The sequence below is a fragment of the Oryza sativa genome, chromosome 2, assembly GCF_034140825.1.
Source record: "Oryza sativa Japonica Group chromosome 2, ASM3414082v1".
NCBI lineage: Eukaryota > Viridiplantae > Streptophyta > Magnoliopsida > Poales > Poaceae > Oryza > Oryza sativa.
The window spans coordinates 5,361,463-5,381,485 of NC_089036.1; the positions used below are offsets into that span (position 1 = coordinate 5,361,463).

Genomic DNA, 20,023 nt, shown 5'->3' on the forward strand with positions numbered 1-20,023 from the left:
GTAACATTTGATATACTACCCGGTCGAACCGTACCAAGCTTTCTTGTAACATATATGATGGTGTTGGAGATCTCTAGCCAATCTTATGCCACATCGCATATATTTCTTTTAACTATGTATGTGCCCTAAATAAACTTAGACATTTATTCGAGCCCTAGTTTTAAAGACAAATTCTATCTACCCAAATTGTACCGATTCTACCCAGCACACATGCTAAAGGAATTTTGCAAAATTATGTATGCTCGTGTGGCTGATCTCTCCTCTCTACTACACATCCATTGTATAAAAACGAGATTTGAAGGGAGAGATACCCCTCTAAACTTTTTTTTGTAAAATGAATTGATAAACATGTCAAAAATTAAACACGAGATTTTAAAATGGAAACCACACGCTCTTTACAACTGCACCGTGAAGTGATCTCTCACCTCCGGTGTACAAGCATTTTCCATCGAACCCTCCATCCCCATGGCGGGTGGTTCATTCGACGAGACGCCGCCAACGCCAAATCCCGGCGCGAACCAAAAAGCGCGGGAAAAATTTCCCCGCACCCGCGCCATCTCCACCTATAAAGATCTCGCCGCCGCAGCCGCCTTCTCCTCTACACTACTAGTCCTCTTCACCCCGCCGCTTCCACCAGATGGGCCGCAAGAGGAGGGCTAGGGTTTCCCGCGACGGCGACGGCGAGGAGGAGGAGGAGCCCGCGCCGGTCGCCGCAGAGAGCAAGAGCCTCTACGAGGTAAATCCCCAACTCCAAACCCTAGGTCTATGGCTTACGAGGTGTTACCCGTACGGGTAGCGGTTGATTTTGCGGCGGGGTGGTGTTGGTCTGATCGAATCGTGTGCTGGATGCCTGGATCGATGTTTTTTTGTTCTTTTTCTTTTTTTTCCGGGATTCGAGGGTGAGGAGCGCATCTGATTGTTCGATGCGATAGCGGGATAGCTTTCGTTTTCTTGTTTATCCGGTGTCGCGTCAGGTTCCGCCCGTTGGGGAATTTCGTGGTTCGCTGCGCGGATTGATCGTGTGTTAGTACTAGTGTACAAGTATAACCCATATTTGCATACCAGATTACCTCGAATTGAAGCAACTGTGTGTACCATTTCAATGTGCAAAAACAATTGGGCAAGATTATGCTACTGATGAACCCAAAGTACGAAGTGCGTACTTATGCAATAGGAAAAACATTTTGTATCCCAAACATGGAGGCAGTTGCTTGAAGGCTCACATTTCACTTGTGAAGCCTTATGACTGATATGGGAGAGTGCTTATTGGTTTGGCCTTAACTTTCAGCTCTAGTTTTGGGCTTCGCAGTAGTAGTACCTCTCCAAGGATTTTATAGTGACTTAATCTTCTTTAAATCTTGCTGGCCTTCCTGCCAATTGCTCTTTGATGGTATGGCATTCTTGCCTTTGAGCTATACCTGTTCCTCTTAAGTATTACTGCCACAGAATTTATGAAGGTCAACTGATGTTTAAATCTAATTTTTATCATGTTCTGGAATCTGGAGTAAATGTCAAACAATCAAACAGTTACGTGGCTGGGTGTGATAGGGCCTCTAACTCTCTACTATGCACATACATTGAGGACATAGTTCAATCCTTGCTAGCTTGTCTCGTTAAAAATTTATATTGTCAAATAAAAAGGGTTTCTCATATCATCTGATCAATCAGAAAACACCAATGACTGGGTAAAGTGTGCAAGAGCCAAGAGGTACAAGAGGTTGTGATTGGCGGTTGATCTCAAGCTATACCACTATTAGTTTTAAAAGCAAGTACAATAGCATTACCTTACTTGCATAACTTAATTCAATAAACCTTATATATGTCCCAGCTGTTCAGACATCAGTATTTTTTTTTTGTCTTGATCTGTGCTGAAAAATTGTAATTAATTGGCGCACACTACTAGACTGTTTAGCGCGTTTTAAAAAAATTCTAGACTGAAGGAAATGTTGCTGAAACCTAAGCTTAATGAAGTGCCAAAGAAGAGCTGAAAGAGTTCATGGAAATTCATGTAATTGACTTTAAAAAGGCCACAAATCATAAGATTGCAACCAGAAACAGTGGCTCCTATAGGCTGAGCTAGCTGCAAGCCTGCAACTTAAGAGCCCCATCGGTTGGCCTAATAAGCCAAAGCAAAAGCCAAAATTTGAATTTTCGAACTTGATTTTAAGATATTTTCAATGTAGTTTCTTTTAGTGTTGGATTTTAAGTTGCTATGAACAAATATATAAAAGTTTTACCTATAAATTAATTTTTATATGGCTTATTAGAGAATATGGGCAACCAATGAGACTTATTGTGCTGCTACCTCCCTAGCAGTGACCCCTAGCAAAGGGCATTGCTGGCTTCCTGCAGCAGTTGTCTGTGGTGCAGGTGCAGCTAGCTCAGTGGAATCGGCCTAAATTATTTATTTTTAAGCGAAGCTGTAGAAAGGAACCTAAAGTACATATGCAATCAGAAACAATTGTTATGCTTCAGTTTTGTCTTTCTTTATAACACAAGTAACTCATTTGATGTTTCCTTTCTTCATTCTGAAGATCTTAGGGGTTGAGAGGACAGCTTCACAGCAGGAAATAAAGAAGGCTTATCACAAGTTGGCCTTACGTCTTCATCCAGACAAGAATCCTGGAGATGAGGTAGGATCTTGTTTCCAAATTTTTTCCATGGATTAAGTGCCATTTGTCTCAATTGAGCTGTTATGTGATGTCAGGAAGCCAAGGAGAAATTTCAGCAGCTTCAGAAGGTGATATCTATTCTTGGGGATGAGGAGAAAAGGGCATTATATGATGAGACTGGAATTGCTGATGATGATGTGAGCACCTGATTCCAAGTAGTGTGATTTCCAACCTTTCACTCCCAGTAGATTTTCTGAAGTTTTGTCTTTTCCTGTAGGCACTGGTTGGAGAAGCTGCAGACAATCTTCAAGAGTACTTCAGAGCTGTTTACAAAAAGGTATCTTTTTGGTCCATATCAACAAAAAAACTTGTGCTATCTGTTCACCTATACAATGATCGGTGATGACCTACACTTCTGCAGGTTACTGAGGCTGATATTGAAGAATTTGAAGCTAAGTACAGAGGGTCAGATTCTGAAAAAAAGGACTTGAAGGATCTATATACAAAATTTAAAGGCAACATGAACAGGTGGCTTACAAAATTTAGTGTTGATTAATTTTCTATACAGAAGGCAATGAATTGCAAGTGAATAATTGGGTTCCATTTCTATTTTAATTTGGTGCCCTTGTATGCAGGCTTTTTTGTTCAATGATTTGCTCAGATCCAAAGCTTGATTCCCATCGCTTTAAAGATATAATTGATGAGGCAATTGCTGAAGGTAAATGATTATATGCTGTTGCCATATAATTTTATCATATAATATTGAATACCTTTTTCTATTCCTTTTCTACAATGAAGCGCTGGCAAAGTGTTTAGCTTATCATGCTAACTCAATCTATTCCCTGAAACTTCTCTAATGGTTAAACTCCTTTCCATTTCCTTCCCTTTTGTAGGTGAGCTGAAGTCAACAAAAGCATATGATAAATGGGCCAAGAAGATCTCCGAGATTGAACCTCCCACAAACCCATTAGAGAGAAGAGTGAAGTAAGCTCTCATTCTCTTATCTCCCAAGTAATCCGCCTTCCGAGATGTTGTCTACCATCAGTTGCTCACTACTGCATTTGCCTCAAACCTCGTCACAGGAAGAACAAGAAGAAGAGCGAGGAGAACGATCTGATCCTCGCGATCTCACAGCGCAGGGCGCAGCGGAAGGACCGGTTCGACTCGGTGCTCTCATCCATCATGTCCAAATGTGACCCAAAGGGGAGCAGCAGCTCGGAGCCCACGGAAGAGGAGTTTGAGCAAGCTCGTCAGAGGCTCGAGAAAAAGCGTTCCAAGAACCGCAAATGATTCGCCTTGCAGCCTCCCTTGTGGCTTGTGCAATTCTGTTTCATCGAGTTTGTTAACCAGGCCTATCTTTGACAGATCAGATTGTCTGATATTCTGATCCCTAGTATCTATGTGAGATTGGCTGCTTCTGTTGTGGTGCAAGTTCAGGCTGGAATCTGAACTTCCTGCTCTTTTGCTGAAACTGGGGCCGATCTTTAGCATCACTGCATATGTGTATAATCAAAATCTTAAATGTTTCCTGGATGTGAACTTGTGATCTAGTTTCTGTATAAGTTAATCCAGTAGCTGTCTTGAGTTTTTACGCCTGTAAACGATATAAACAAGAATGCATCATCAACAGGGACGAGAGGCGGGTTTGCAATCTCGTTTTGGGGTTGAATTGTGAGGCACAGCACTATTTTCACTAAATTCTGATGAAATTTCAAACGGAACTATTCATAAAACTGAATGGTTTGGGAAGCTCGAATAAAATTCGCATGAACAATCTTGATAAAAACTGGTTGGTTTTTGCGAAATTTTCTGTGATTTCGAGATAGGCTAGAAATCATATTTTTGAGAAGGGGGGGGGGGGGGGTTCGAATGGTATTTGAAAATTTTAGGGTTTAAACAGCAAAATTCGATTGAAATTTGGCAAACGCCATTAGATTAGAACTTCATCGAGCAATCACCTCCACTAATCACCACCACCCCTATCTTGGCAAACCCACTAATCACCACCCCCATTTTTGGCGAAGCTCCACCCCGAGCTTCGCTCATGGCCGCTCGCCCCGCCATTAAAATCCCCCGCGCGCCTCGCCTCGCCTCGCAGCTCAACGCCACCACCGCGCGCCTGCAGCCCGAGAAGCCGTCGATCGACAACATCACCCGTCTCCTCCCCCACCCCGCAGAGCCCAGCACTTCGCCGCCGCCGCCCGGGATGGAGATGAAGAAGATCGCCTGCGCCGTGCTGCTCGCCGTGGCGGCGTCCGCCTCCGCGGTCGAGGCCTCCGAGTCCCCGGCGTCCGCGCCGGGCCCCGGGTCCGCCAGCGGCGCCACCGCCGTCGCGGCCGCGCCCGCCGCCGCCGCCGCCGTCGTGCTCTCCTTCCTCGCCTACTGCCTGCATTGATGACGAGGAGAGAGAGAGTGAGAGAGAGGGTGTCTCACGTGGGAGAAGGCGGCGCGGCTGGTTTATTTGTGTTTTTTTTTAAAAATATATGATCTAATTCGTTGGCTAATTTGATTGTTTTTGGTTTATATTTTAAATCTACGTGTTTGTGAATTGTGGTTGAATATATATATATATATATATATATATATATATATATATATATATATATATATATATATATATATATATATATATATATATATATATATATATATATATATATCATGTTGCTTAATTTGTTTTCTGACGTTGTACCTGCTCAAATCCACACTTGTAAGCTTGTAACCGTTATTTTATGGCAATTTAAATATAGCATATGAATTGATTTGTTCCTTTTTAATTGTTTTTTTTGTTTAAAATACATTCAGATCGTTATAGATTTATCGAAAACGGTAAACATCTTTAACACAAGTCGTTTTGTGGCATGGAGAACCATCTGCCGCTCAAGCTTATAGAATGGACGCAGGAGTAGGTGGGTGGATGGCATGATTCATGTGGCTGGCTATTGTATTAGCCCAACTACATTGTTTCAGTTAGCTTTTATGAAACTGATAAATAATATTGATATTACTACTCCCTCCGAGTTGATAATATTTGTCGTTTTAAAAATATAGTCTAAGAAACATATTTGACCACTATTTTCTATTATAATATATATAGAAATATCACAAATATATAATTTTATTGAAGTACATTTTTAAAACTAATATATACATATAGTTTTCATATTTCTAAGATAAATATTTTATAAATTATTTATAGTCAAAGATTTGAAGGTTTGACTTTACTCTGCTTCAAAATGATAAGTATTACCAGTTCGAATGGAGTATAGTACATTGTTTCTCCTTAAAAAATCTACATCATGTTATCCGCGTCACATTACTAAAATCATAAAGAGATGTGACACTTCATAATACTACGAATCTAGACTAAGAGACGGTTCAGATTCGTAATACTAGAAAATATATTCCTCCAGAATCGCTTATATTATGGGACGGACGTAACATATAGAAGTTGATTTAGAATATTAAAACTCAACTAATCAATCACATGGTAATGACTTTTTCTTTTGTTTTTGGTGGCTTAACTTCATCTCAACCAAATCTAAATTCGACCTGCTATATCTGCTCATCCAGTTAGATCTCGACCGTCGAATCTGCACGATCCACGATATCAAATTCGCGATATATATATTTTTTTAAAAAATACAAAATTCCAAGAACACAAGTTGCCAATATGCCCTGACAAAGACAACAAAAAAAAGAACAGAAGAAAAAAAAAATTACCAAGACAAAATTCCCCTATCTATTGACTAACCCAAACCCAAAGCACATAAGCATGTGATTAGCAAAAGACGCCGTACTCTCTCTCTCATCAAACTGCTGACGTACGCACGCCGTGAGACGCCGCCGCAGCAAAAGCTTCCCTTCCCCCATCTCCCTCTCCTCTCCTCTCCTCCCCGCCTCCCCCCGCCTCGATACCCTGCAAGCCCTAGCTCTCTCTCGCCGCCAATGGAGTCGCAGGTGCTGGTGGCGCTCGCCCTCTCGCTCGTCGGCGGCCTCAGCACGTCCATCGGTATGGCCCCGCCCCCTCGCGCCTCTTCCCCTCTCAACAGTTTCGTTTCGGGGGTTTGGATGCTGCTCTGCCTGCGGTCGGGCGCGGTTTCCTAGGGTTCCGCGGGTGGATTTAAGGCCGTTTTGTGTAGCTTGCGGGCTCGCTGCTTGAAGGAATCGCCAAGTGGCTGAGCATCTCGCAATCTCGCGTTCCTGGGAATTTCTGTGTTTCTGGTGAGTTTCAGGTGTCGATAGCGAATTCTGTCTTGCTACCGCTCGTATAGGTGACTTCCATGCGAATTCAGATGCATCCTTTATTAGCAAATCGAAAATTAGTGTTTAGGATTTTTGTTAAGAAAGAGAGTTCAGAATCCAGTGAGTATCTCCCTTTTGTACCATTTTGGCTTGTGAGTGATGAATGTTTTGCTATTTAGGCCTCTGAATATGAAAATTAATTGATCACAATGATTCATCAGATTTTTTTGTTTTAAGGTCAGCAATGGGGTGTTGTAATTTGTAAATAAGTGGCATAACTGGACAGGTTTAGTGGCAGGGTGTGGTTTTCTCTTATGTGTACTATGTATAACAGGATAAGTAATAAATGTCGTTGCATGGTCAAAAACTTTTAACCCCTAGGGTTCAACATTGTACTTCCTTATGTTTGGTTAACAATTTGCGACCGTGAATGATCTCAGGACATTGAGCGATGAGTACTCTCTTTTAAAACTGTCCCTAATACTATGTGGAGGGTTTCCAGCAAGGCTTCTTTGTGCCATTTTCCCACTTTAGAAGCTCCAATTTTCTGTTTTTCAGGTGCGCTGTTTGTGATTTTGAATCCGACGCCTAATCTTAAGATGCTTGGGCTTCTACAGGTGATAAGCTTTGTTCTCTATAGTAATGGAGCAACTTCACTATCTTTTAAGCAAGTTCTGGTTTTGCTATTGGTTCTTGGTAGATTGATCTCTTGCTGTTACTGAATACAGGGTTTTGCCGCTGGACTTATGTTGAGCATTTCCTTTCTAGATTTGGCACACAATGCATTGAATTCTATTGGTTTCTTGAAGGGCAACCTTTGGGTCAGTCATGCTTTGCCTATACTTATAGTATCCATGCCAATGTAATGCCGATCTATCTCATACAATAAGCAGCAACCATTGTTAACTAATAATAATATTTTGCAGTTTTTTGCTGGAGTTCTTTTCTTTGGTTTGGTTGTCAAGTTTATTCCAGAGCCAACTGTTGTGCCAACAGCTGATGCAGGCAAGAAGCAGGTTGAAATAAGCAGCCTTAATAATGTTTTCACAATCATATTAGTCTGTTTTCAAATACCAAGGCTGAACAGAATTTAGTTCTCTATGTTTGGTTTGAGGAAAGCAGACTGACGATGATGGTTCGGGTAAAGATATGATGAAAAAACATCGTCGGCAAGTATTATTCAGTGGGATCATTACTGCTGTTGGTAAGAAAATAAGACTTCTGTATCACTAAGCATACAACCAGACATGCATTCCTATTGAACTTACACCAGGCCATTATTCAAACTGTTTCTTGATATATGTTGTGTGGCTTTGCTTCCTTGTTCCTTGAGATACTACAACAATCTGATTTGATACTTATTATGAGCCTGCAGGAATCAGCTTGCATAACTTTCCGGAGGGGATGGCAGTATTTTTGGGATCCATGAAGGTATTGCTTTTGTATATTCATCATTCCAATATAGTGGCATCATTCATCTGTTGAAGGGATCTGTAACTTGCATTTTTTTCATCTAATAGAAGTTACTTGGGACCAACCACCTTTCAAAGCCTTTACTAGCTCTGGTCTATAACACTATATAACATAGTTTTGGTGTTCCAATAGTTACTGTATTTGAGTAGTTGGCTTGGCCTAGTTGCTAGTTGTATTTAATATCATTCTGTGTCCCAATAGATATCATGTTGGATATTTGTTAGCTTGCCCTGAATGTGTTTTGTTATGATGAAAAACTGCAGGGCCTTCGTGTGGGACTGAACTTGGCTATTGCTATTGCTTTACACAATATACCAGAGGTAGATAAATCAACTTATCAGCATTTCTGGTCCATGAGAATTCTTAACTACAGTTTGATGTTGCATATTGCTAATTAGGATACCCTAGCTTGTTGTATGTGCTTGCAGAAAGATTTGAATGCCATCTAAAGTTTGCCTCTTAGAAAATATCTGGTATTTCATTTATCAGTTTAATATGAATCGCCAACGTTATGGCAAACTAAATCATGACAAGGAAAAAAAAATCTCAAGTTTGGTTAATTATATATGCCCTTAAGCTGCAACATTTATGACATTTTCTAGATCTCAACAAGTCAATGTAGCTGTATCTGAATCATTGTTGAGTGTGGCAGGATAGAGTCTTGGACAACTTCTTTTAACTTCTACAGAACTTGGTTCATTTACTGTAGTATTTATCTGAAGCCCTAATTAGTTGTTTTTTTTTTCACCTTCTCAGGGGGTTGCTGTAGCTCTACCACTCTATTTTGCTACCAACAGGTACCTATTTTACCCATGTAGAGAGGAACTGAATTAAGTTATATGGTTCACAGTAGCCTTCAGAAATGAGTTCATTAAAGAATATATGTTATGGCTTTGAGATTTTCTATAGACAAAAGAGTGTACTAGTTACTGGTAAAAAAAGAGTGTACTAGTTACTGGTAAAAAAAGAGTGTACTAGTTGAAGTCATGAATTGAGGATAGGTGTGTAAGATTTGAGAACTAGTCATTGGCGAACCACTCTTATCTGCTAGTACTACATTCCACCTGTTGCACTTGGAGGATTACAGAGCATTAATAATTTCTAATGGTTTTGCTTTAGCGAAAAGGCAAATGATGCTTAACCTTTTCAATTTGCAATAATAGCATGTTTCTGATAGTTCTCTTGTAATTTTGTAACACTTTCTTCTACCACAGTAATTATATCTTGTTCCTTTTTTCACATGTCAAAGCAAATGGCAAGCATTTAAAGTTGCAACCCTCTCTGGTTTCGCTGAGCCACTAGGAGTGATCATTGTTGGTATGCTATGTCATATGCACTTCTCTGTAATATTTTTCTTCTGGTGTATATCCATTGAGTGCTGAAGGCTGATGCAAATGTGATTGCTTCAGCTTACTTGTTTCCGAGCAGCTTAAATCCTGAAGTTCTTGAAGGCCTACTTGGTTCAGGTCAGTCTGTTAATAAAAAGAAAAACTGGTATCAGTATTCTGCATTTTGTTGACCTCCCATGTGCCTTTCTGCAGTTGGTGGGGTTATGGCCTTCCTCACTTTGCATGAAATGTTACCTCTAGCATTTGACTATGCTGGTCAAAAACAGGCTGTCAAAGCAGTCTTTGTTGGCATGGCCTTCATGTCTGCAAGGTTTGTTGATGTTTCAAATAAAGTACTCCTAATATGTTTCAGATCATCCATTGTGACTAATGTGGATTTGCATTCAGTAAAGATTTTCCTTTATATTTTTTGATGCACTTCTACCCTGGAATATAAGTAACTTAATGCTCGCAAGTGCTGAATTGCTAAAACATCATTGTCATAAACTCATCATCAAAATTAAAATATATCAAATGAATAGACTGATTAACTTATTGACCTTGACACTGAACAGCTAGTCAATCTTATACCGCAGCATACCGTCACATTGCCTTGGAGCGGTACATATGCTATTCTTACACAACTAATCTCTGGTTTTTGCATTGTCAGCTTGTATTTCTTGGAGATCAGCCTGCCAAAGGAAGTGAGCTTGTAGCACATGACTATCCATACAAGCTTGTCACACTATCCTCTGAACTGAAGCGGAGAACTTAGGAGAGATGTTAACTTTCTGAGCACTGCCAGGCAGGGATGTGGGGATATATGGTTCGCCATTTATCAAACGGAAACAAGGATTTGTGACTTAGATTCGCGCGTTGGCCATGTGTATGCTATCACAGCTGGTCATTGTATTTGACCATTTTACAGTGAAGATGAACAGTCTGGGATGGGTGGCAAAACACCACCCAGAATCAGAATGTAACCTCCGCTTGTTGGGGAGGAATAGGACACAACTTGAACTAGCAGACTGATCAGATCAGTCCTTTAACTTGACCAGTGTACATTGGTTGAAGGCACTGTGAGAAAAATAAAAATAAAAATGCTTCGTTTTCACTGTCAAGAACTGTCTTTGGTTTGAACCTTTGGCCAGACATGAGTGAATTATATAGTTCCAGAAACCTTGATGGTAATATATCATAATCCTGATTGTTTTAGTTTTAACTTTTGACTAGTCTAAAATATGTACTATCAGAAGTAGCTATATTTTGGGATAGAGGGAGTAGTTTGAAAGTATTAAACTAATATAAGTATTTCTCCATGCTGTTACATTTCCATACTTTTCTAAAAATAAATTTACAAAATTCGGCGGCATCTTATTGATTACGAAGATAATAAATGTCATTTTTCACTCTAGGGCCACACAAAAAGATTTCCCTTGATCAGCAGCAATTTTCTCAGACCTGTTGAACCGCCGACACGAACAATCACACAACTGCATCAACAGCAACCACATTACTGTGCAACCCATGTATCATGTCGTGTAAGAATTTAAAACCAACTGTACTAACTTTTTTTTTTGTTAACCAGGGTTAGATTGCCCAGGGATAACCAGATGCACAGGTTAGAGTTAAATCCTAGGTTTTTTTTTTTTTGCTTTAACTCACCACTCGTCGAATGACCACTTTTTATCTATCATGATATATATCAACCACAACATCAATATCCAACAATTCACATGTTTATTAGATGCTCTTTTAACTTGAAATCAAAAAAGGAAAAAAACAGAGAAGAATATATATTAAAGAAACACATCTAGATTAACCCATAACAATGTAGTATAACATAAAGCAAGCTAGCTTAAAGTTCCAGCAAACTTATATATGCTATGCGAATTAAGATTATTGGAAAATAAGAAAATTTCAAGCAACTGAGACCTAACAAAACTATATATAACAATAACATTTCTCGTCTAGTTCTTATAAGATGCATATGCTCTAGTCAAGAAAATATGTTGCTTTGGACAGGCCTAACGATTTGGAGTATTTTTAGTATATCCGTAAAACCCGACAAAAATTTGATACTGTGAGAAAAATATGTATTTGATATGTTTGTTTTTCATACACCCGATCTAAATATTAAAAAAGATATTGACATTCAAAATTTTAAAAGTTCTAGTGTGCCTTACACATCCAAAACGGTAAAATCAATGTTTTGATTGTTATTGTGATGAACAATTGACATGAGATTTTATTTGTATTGGTTTTGATATATGGTGATTTATTGGCGAAGTGATTTTGTCTCTGTATGGGACCAGACAGTAGGCACCGGTCAAACTGTAGGCATGGTGGCGGTCAAACCGGCCAACCAGACGGTTTGATTGACTAGCTCCTGTTTGGAGTTGGTTTGGAGTTGATTTTTTGATTAACAATGATTGCTTCTTGCTTATGGCTTCCAGATGATTTCTATACGTATGTTATATATACTGTTGTGTGATAATATTGAGTCAAGTTGGAAAAGAACTAATGCTTGAATATGGTTTCTTATTTATTCATATGTAAGTGTGTCTTGAGATCTCAGGAGAGTATTGCCGATGATGGATAGGGAGTCAACTTGAGAGAAGTTTTGTCTAGATGATCAGGAGATCTTGTGGGGTACTAATCCTAGAGGACAATGCATGTGGTGATGAAGATTTTGTATGTCATACAAGAGGTGTTGTATGCATATGGAAAGCATAGTTAATTTTGAATGGAGTCCAAGTTTGAAAAGTTTGAAGTTTAAATTTGTAAAGGATATTGAGTTGGATACTTGTACAGGTGAGTTTCCGAATGGATTAGGACTACTTACTCATGTTGGATTTGTGGCTTTTGTGCAGTCATCTCAGGATATAAATAGAGAATTGTCATGAGAAAAGTTAGGGTTTAACCTAGATTTGAGTTTAGTCGAAAGTTGAGAGAGGAGCGTTTTTGTTGCACTTTATAAACACAATTAGAAGCAATAAAGTTGATCTACATTCAAAGAATTTTTCTGATTTATGTTCTCTCTATTATGATGGTCAGGCCAGTAGAGGAACGACAGTCAGACCACGACGGTGTGACCGAAGGCATCTTGGTGGTTGGACCAATGGCATCAAGTCAAGAGGAAACAACAATAGGAGATCAGGCAGACGATAGGGAGGCGGTTAGACTGGTCACCGGTGGCATACCGTCGGTCAAACCAACAGTATCAGGTGGTCAGAACGACGCTCAACGGGCAGTTTGACCGGAGCAACTTCTTCGGGTTTTAGGATATTTTCTTATTAAAAAAATTTGGATTTTTATGTTCCTACCATTGACGTCCCTCGCTGGTAAGCTTGGTTGTTGTGTTCGATTAAAAAATGTTTTATGGCCTAGTGGATTATTTTGTTAGACATGAATCGTGATAACGGTACATTCTACAAGTCCCTTTTTCACATCTCCTCAGTAATTTTCTAGAAATTATGCAAAACCAAGAACCAGCTAGTGTTGTTATTTTATTTAACAAGTGTCTTGCGAGTTATTAAGTACTATTGAATATATACAAGCCATAACAAATGGAACGAATTGTTACAGAGAAGCAAATTCGAGGTAATGGAATTCATTGATTAATTCCGGCGTTTACTTACAACCAATATTCCAAAGTTTGCACGACTAGCTACCGATGTCTACCATAAGCTAAATAAAATTTCGCAATGCTATTATTTCTTGTGGATCTAAAACTTCAAAAAAAGCATCTCAACTTTAATTAGCTAAGTTTGAATTATTTCACAATATGCAATAATCACTATAGTCATAGCAATGTCAAACATAGTTCGAATTAATAAATCTAACCTCAGTTCAAAACCCATGCATTTACCATAAGCACACTGTATATATATAGTGTTTAATTAATATAATTAAGATCTCACACCCAAACTGCAAATTGCATGCAATACACATCAAATCAAATCAAACCAAACAAAAAAACAATTAAGAGAGTCCTCCACATATATATATGATCGATCACAAACAAATTAATTTTCTACTAAAAAAATAACCTGAAACTAACCAATAATCAGCTAATTAATTTCGCACTCACATATATATAAATTAAGGTCATCGCAGCACACCGGCGGCGGCGGCGGCGGCGCGGCCGTCGTCTTCGGCGCCGGCGCCGGCGCCGGCGTGGGCGTGGGCGGCGCCGAAGGCCCGTGCGTGGTCGTTGAGGGAGCGCTTGTGTCGGAAGTGGGCGCCGCAGGCGCAGCGCCAGAGGCGGCCGCAGTTCTTCTCGTGGGTGCGCCAGTCGCCGCGGACGGCGAAGCGCTTGGCGCAGCGGCGGCAGGCGAAGTCGCGGGCGCCGTGGCGGCGGCGGTAGTGCGTCTGCAGGGTGCGGAAGTCCTTGAGCGGCCGCGCCCGCGGGTGGTCGATGTGGTTGCGGCACCCCGCCGCGCAGCAGTAGCACGGCAGCCGGAGCATCGCCGTCGGCTGCGCCCCGCGCAGCGCCGCCGTCCCGCCTCGCCGGTACTGCGACCCGTGCCCCCACATGTGCATCTGCACTCACCACGCAACGCAATTTTTCATTCTTAATTTTCAGCCAGCTGCCCATTGTTCATCTTCTCTTAATTGCATGCATTTGTTTTTTTTTTCTCTATAGGTTGCGTCCATCAATTGAATGATCAATAGATACACGAAATCAACCTTTATTTTTCGATTAATTACATGCAAGATACGCACACCACCACACACACTATGTGAGATATTCTCTCGTTGTTTGTATATCACTTAAATAGTTATATAAAAATTAACAAGAATTGAGAATATATATTAATGTGTGACATATCACTCTACAAAAATGTAGCTTAAAATTCAATTTCTACATGTCATACAAAAAATCAAATTAAATTATAGCTAGTTAACATATATTCTCAGTTAATTTTTTTTTACACGTACAAGTTAAATTTTAAGTTACATATTTATGAAGTGATATATCACATGTTAATATATCATCTTATTTTTTTATAACTATTTAAGTGCAACGAGGGGACGTCTCTCGAGTTTAAAATTCACTCTCCACTATGACAAGCATTAATTACACAAACACACCACGACGTAAGCAAGAGCATGCACATTCACTAAGACACATTATAATGACTAATGATAAACTTCATCGATTGTTGGGAGTTTCATAAGATAGCTGATCATAACTCATAAATATGCTCAATTGCTAGAAATTTATTGGTATATCTTTTTATGACCATATAGATCAAATGGGGATCGGAGTAGGAATTTAAAACACACTTGTCATATACTCCATTATTTAAGTATATATGTGTTTTTTGCACGTATAAATACCTGGAGGTTGTTGTATCTGTTGAAGGTCTTGCGGCAGACGGGGCAGGAGAACTGGGTGGCGCCGGCGAGGATCTGCGCCGCCGTCGGGATCCAGTACTGCCCGCCGCCGCCACCGCCGCCGCTCCTCCGCACGCTCTCCACCTCCACACCCACGCCGGCCATGGCGCCGCCGCCGCCATCATCTCCAGCAACTCCTGTACTAGAAGCACTAGCCCCATGGTTCGCCATCGCCGGCGACGGCGACGCCGACGCCGACGAGACGGCCGGTAGGCCTATGCGCAAGGCAACCGTGACCTCCTCCTCCTCTTCCTCCTGCTGTTTGTTGCAGCTGCAGCAACCGTACCGGAGCAGCTGATGACGATCATGGCCGCCATGGCCATCATCATCTTGCTGCTGCTGCTGCTGCTGACCACTGCTGCTGATGCAAGAAGAGGTAGATGAAATGAGGCTGAGGAAAGGGAATTCCTTCATGAGCTCGGGTTGATGATGATGGCCATGGCCTCTCGAGATCAGGTTGGTTTGGGCGTAGTCCTCCATGGATGGATGGATGGATGGATCAATGCGAGCTAAGGTAGTAGCTAGGGTGCATGAAGAATTTTGCAGATGATGTGATGCTGCAGGGGATATAGCTAGCTGGGGACGACGATGACGAAGGGGTATTGTGGATATCGTTTGATTTTTATAAGATGTGGGTTGGATTAATTTCACGTACGGCCTCCAGAAAATGGAGCTTGACATTATTTGTAGGACGAATCGAACGATGTCACTTTTAATAATCTAAATGGTGAGAATATATATACTTTCGTTCGTTCTAAAATATAAAGACGCAACTGATACCAAGAAATAATTATTATCACCTTTTTATTTGGATCACCCTAATAAATAAATTATGTACACACCTAATAAAGTTAGAGATAAGGGTGGAGGATTTAAACAAACCAATTTAAACGAGGGAAGCTAGTTAACTATATGTATATGCATATATGCACGTCTTGTATTATAAAACATAGAAAAAAAATAGTTGTGTCCTAATATTTTGAAATGGATTATAGAGTAATATTTTTCAGATGTATGTAAACAGCTAGTACGACTATTATATATCTTCTTCATTTCCTTGTACGTCCTGCATGCATGGTTGCGTATATATGTAGTGACGACAATATGTACGGTTAGCATAAAGTTAAAATATAAAGAATTACATTTAATGTAAAGATAGTAGACATGATTCTTTGAAGGTATTACATATGCTACCATTTATATATATATATATATATATATATATATATATATATATATATATATATATATATATATAATATTACCTGTACAATTACAACCATATGTAACAGGATTTTATTAAAAAAATATCATTAACCCGTCAGTACCATTAATTTGTATAAATATTATCTTTTAGTTTATATATATATATATATTTGTTACTTAAATGTGATCTCTCTGGGCCCACTAGCCCCCACAATCCTTTTTCCTTCTTAAAGAAAAAAATAAAGAGTTGGTGATAAGGTTGATTGACGTGTAAGCCCTTATACTAGACCCCACATTATTCTTTATCCCCAAAAATGTATCGAGTTGGTAGTACAAATAATGGTAGATTCACCATTTACCACCACCACTAATTAAGGAGTATAGATAAAGAAAATAGCACATAACCCCTCCGTGTTTCTATGACACCGATTACAATCCACAGGAAACTAAGCATTTTAAGCGACAATCATATGCTTACGATGGAATTATCATAGCCATTCAATATTTGGCAAATGAAGTGATTGAGATGAAATATTTTTTTCCTTATCCTTAATCTTTGTTAAAGAACATACTCCCTTCTTCCATTTATATGAAACTTTGGTTAGTTTAAATTTTTACTAACCAATGTCATATATAAATGGAATGAGGGAGTATAAAGAAATGCTTTATTTAAGAATGGATGGAGTAATTTTTTAGGGTAATTAATACTTTTAGAATTAATTTCTTACTATCCAAAAGTTAAGAATGAATATATAGAAAACCTAAATTAAGTTCAACAATTCAAAATTGGTATAAGCCACAGTTCAAACTTCAGCTAATTAATCAATCATCACCTACATATATACATGTGAGAAAATTCATTTTTTATATATCTTGAACAGCTCACATGCACATATCTACTTTCTCTGACAAATAATTATCTGCCAGAAGTACAGTTTTGTAAATTCCTAAGCTGTATATATTCACCAGTCAAACCATACAAGCCACACAACAAAATGGACCTGCAGCCAGGGCCCACTGTTTTTGCATAGCTAGCAGTATAGCTCAATGTTCAACTGGACACGGCTTGATTGATTAATTGAAAATGAAATGCCAAATAGTAGCAGCATTCATTGTCCTGTGCTGCTTTCTCCCCAGCTTAATTAATTCCCCAATTAATTACTGTAGGGGTCGTCGCAAGCTTTGCAACCCCCAACTGACAGCACTTAGGGTTCAAGGTATGGATGGAATAGATCAATAGTGAGAGCCATAAATTTAGATACAGTAACAGCACGTACTAGGTAGCAGAGGGACAGATCGATGATCATCGATCCTAGTCACCGATCATGAATGTTTCAAGATGATCGAGATCGTGGTCACCAATTGAGAGATGCATGGTTACATCTTTTAGCTTTTGTTTTGAATTGAATCAAGGAAATTAATATGTAGGAATTGCGAATAAAACCTTAACAACTTCTCAATTACATGAAAGTCCCACACACCAATGTATATATATATATTCGTCAGGTTTCCTCCTTCGACACATGTTCAAATGAACTGTGAAAAATCTTACTCCAATGCCAAATAATACACATGTGGTACATAAAGTACTCATATCTCTACGCGTCTACCGCAGCATCATCAGGCATGATTCACTAAACCTCAAATTTTGGCACATGCAAAATACAAACCTGTCTTACAATTAATTATTGGTTCGACCAAATCCACTCAATTATTGGTTCGAAAACGAGATTTTAGCAAAATATAAAGGTTGGAATGCATGAAGTCTTCTAAAATCTAAATTATTGTATGTTGGAATTGAACCATTTCACTTCAAAATTAAAAACTACTATAAGACCTCTTTGGAATTTTTCTTTTGCATGTATTAAACTAGTTCTATGAAAATCTTAAAAATTTCTACGTTCTAAGCCCTAAATACTAATTAAATAGGAACTTGATTTTTTAAAAAATAAACTGAGGCAACAACCTCAGGGTAGTTTATTAAAACACAATTGGGAGTACACAAGGCCCCTCATAGAACATTTTGAAACATGTAAAAAAAGTCCTCTAAAGAAAAGTAAAATGTGATCAGGTCCTTCAACTCCTTCCACCGAGCTGATGTTCCATTGTTCCATCCAGTGTCTACGGTGATGGTGATGAAACCATGGCAGACTGCAAAGGGCATAGTCAAGAAGCAAACCCAATCAAGGCCTCCATGATGGAGGTTGAAGCTTTCATGGCCAAACAAGAAAACCACAATCATCGCTTTGAGATCCACCACCAAAGTCCACAGGGAAGAGCGCCAACCCTTGCAGGTCTGCTCATTGGAAAATTGAAGAATGGCCGGCGTAACCTTTTATTGCTTGTGGATTTGAAGGACTACATGTTACAGATGTTGATAACCAAAGCATCGGTTCTAAGCCTGACGGTTGCTAGCTAGACGGCATCTTCCGAGACCAAGTCTAGCAGATCCATCCATGGCATGACACCGCCAGGACAAAGGAGACAGAAGTCGACATCTCCTTTAATCTTTACAAGAAAGGTGGGGGAGGGGGACAAAGGATCTGTAACATAATTTACCCGACTATGGGACGAGCTTGAGCACTCCCCCGGACCCCCCCTCCCCCCAATCCTTTCACCGGCAACCACCGGGGACGAAGAGGAGAGGGATTCCAACGAGACAAAGACACCGTCACCTGTGGGTCCTTCTCTAATTGTGAGAGAACGTGTGTTGGGGGAATGAAGTCCGTCTTAAATTAAACAAGAGTTAGGTAAGGGTAATTCAAAAATCTTCCAACTATGCCTAATGTTAATCTTACTTTCGAGTTTTGAGGGATTTTGGATCGAATGAAGGGACATGACACTTTGAAAATTTGCACAACTATGCTTTAGCAAAAAAGCATTTTAAAAATACCGATAAATAACTTTTATCAGGTGTTTGGTTCATACCAAACCTTTGGCAATCAGGTTTGCTTAACATGTGGCCAGGGGTGGATCCACTCCACCACCCGATGACCGGGCTGGTCGGGTGGCCGCACAATGAAATTTAAATGTTTTAATTTTCAATTTATAGAAGCAAAATTTTCATTGCAAACACTTGATACAATATTTTTTCCCCATGCTCTAAAACTTTTTTGATCTACCACTATATATGTGGCTAAGAGTTTTTTTCAGCCAAACAAATTATGACATACCACACCGCACCTTAGCTCTAAAAGTTGGTAAACTAAAGCATATATACAACCAAACAGCCCCAAGTGTTTCTAGCTCCCGCCACTGGAAAGGCGCTGTGACTGAACTGTGCATGCTTGACCGATCCGAGAGAAAACGTACGATGGCAACACAAGCGAATTCACGATGATGATAATGCAGGGACCAGCAGTACATGAGCCGCTAGCAGCTAGCTAAGCACTGTCTCCATCGCATCCTCCCCCTCGCTAAGTCCTCAACGAATCACACACATTTCGATCGACCACATGCACGCATGCACAAGAATTCTAGCATACAGTACTACTACAATGTGTGTGCATGCATTGTATTCCCTCCCTCCCATAATACAAGGGATTTTGAAGAATACAACACATTCAGTACTTGTAGTACTTTGAATCTGAACACATGATCATAGTACTATGATATATTACATACTTTGAATCTGAACACATGATCATAGTACTATGATATATTACATATATTTAAAATCTCTTATATTTTACTCTCTCCGTCCAAAAAAACTCAACTTCTGGAGTTTGAATTTTGTCCAAAAAAAAACCAACTTCT

The 20,023-nt window shown here is 39.6% G+C and overlaps 2 protein-coding genes across 2 annotated transcripts; one reads left to right on the forward strand and one right to left on the reverse strand.

Annotated features, from left to right (window-relative positions):
- Window positions 1-600: 600 nt before the first annotated feature.
- Window positions 601-10,779, forward strand: LOC4328613 (uncharacterized). The gene is given in 20 exon segments (XM_026023266.2): window positions 601-736; window positions 2,535-2,633; window positions 2,708-2,809; window positions 2,890-2,949; window positions 3,034-3,140; window positions 3,248-3,330; window positions 3,506-3,596; window positions 3,695-3,899; window positions 6,817-6,880; window positions 7,392-7,474; window positions 7,586-7,678; window positions 7,784-7,873; window positions 7,980-8,061; window positions 8,233-8,288; window positions 8,594-8,650; window positions 9,087-9,127; window positions 9,580-9,647; window positions 9,740-9,796; window positions 9,872-9,989; window positions 10,329-10,779. Coding segments are annotated over 20 exon segments (1,701 nt in total). The 5' UTR covers window positions 601-637; the 3' UTR covers window positions 10,375-10,779.
- Window positions 10,780-13,524: 2,745 nt separating this feature from the next.
- Window positions 13,525-15,701, reverse strand: LOC4328614 (zinc finger protein WIP2). Its single transcript, XM_015769501.3, has 2 exons — window positions 15,005-15,701; window positions 13,525-14,203 (listed from the first exon to the last, which is right to left on the reverse strand). The coding sequence occupies exons 1-2, from the start codon at window positions 15,539-15,541 to the stop codon at window positions 13,769-13,771; spliced, it is 972 nt and encodes a 323-aa protein (XP_015624987.3). The 5' UTR covers window positions 15,542-15,701; the 3' UTR covers window positions 13,525-13,768.
- Window positions 15,702-20,023: the final 4,322 nt, after the last annotated feature.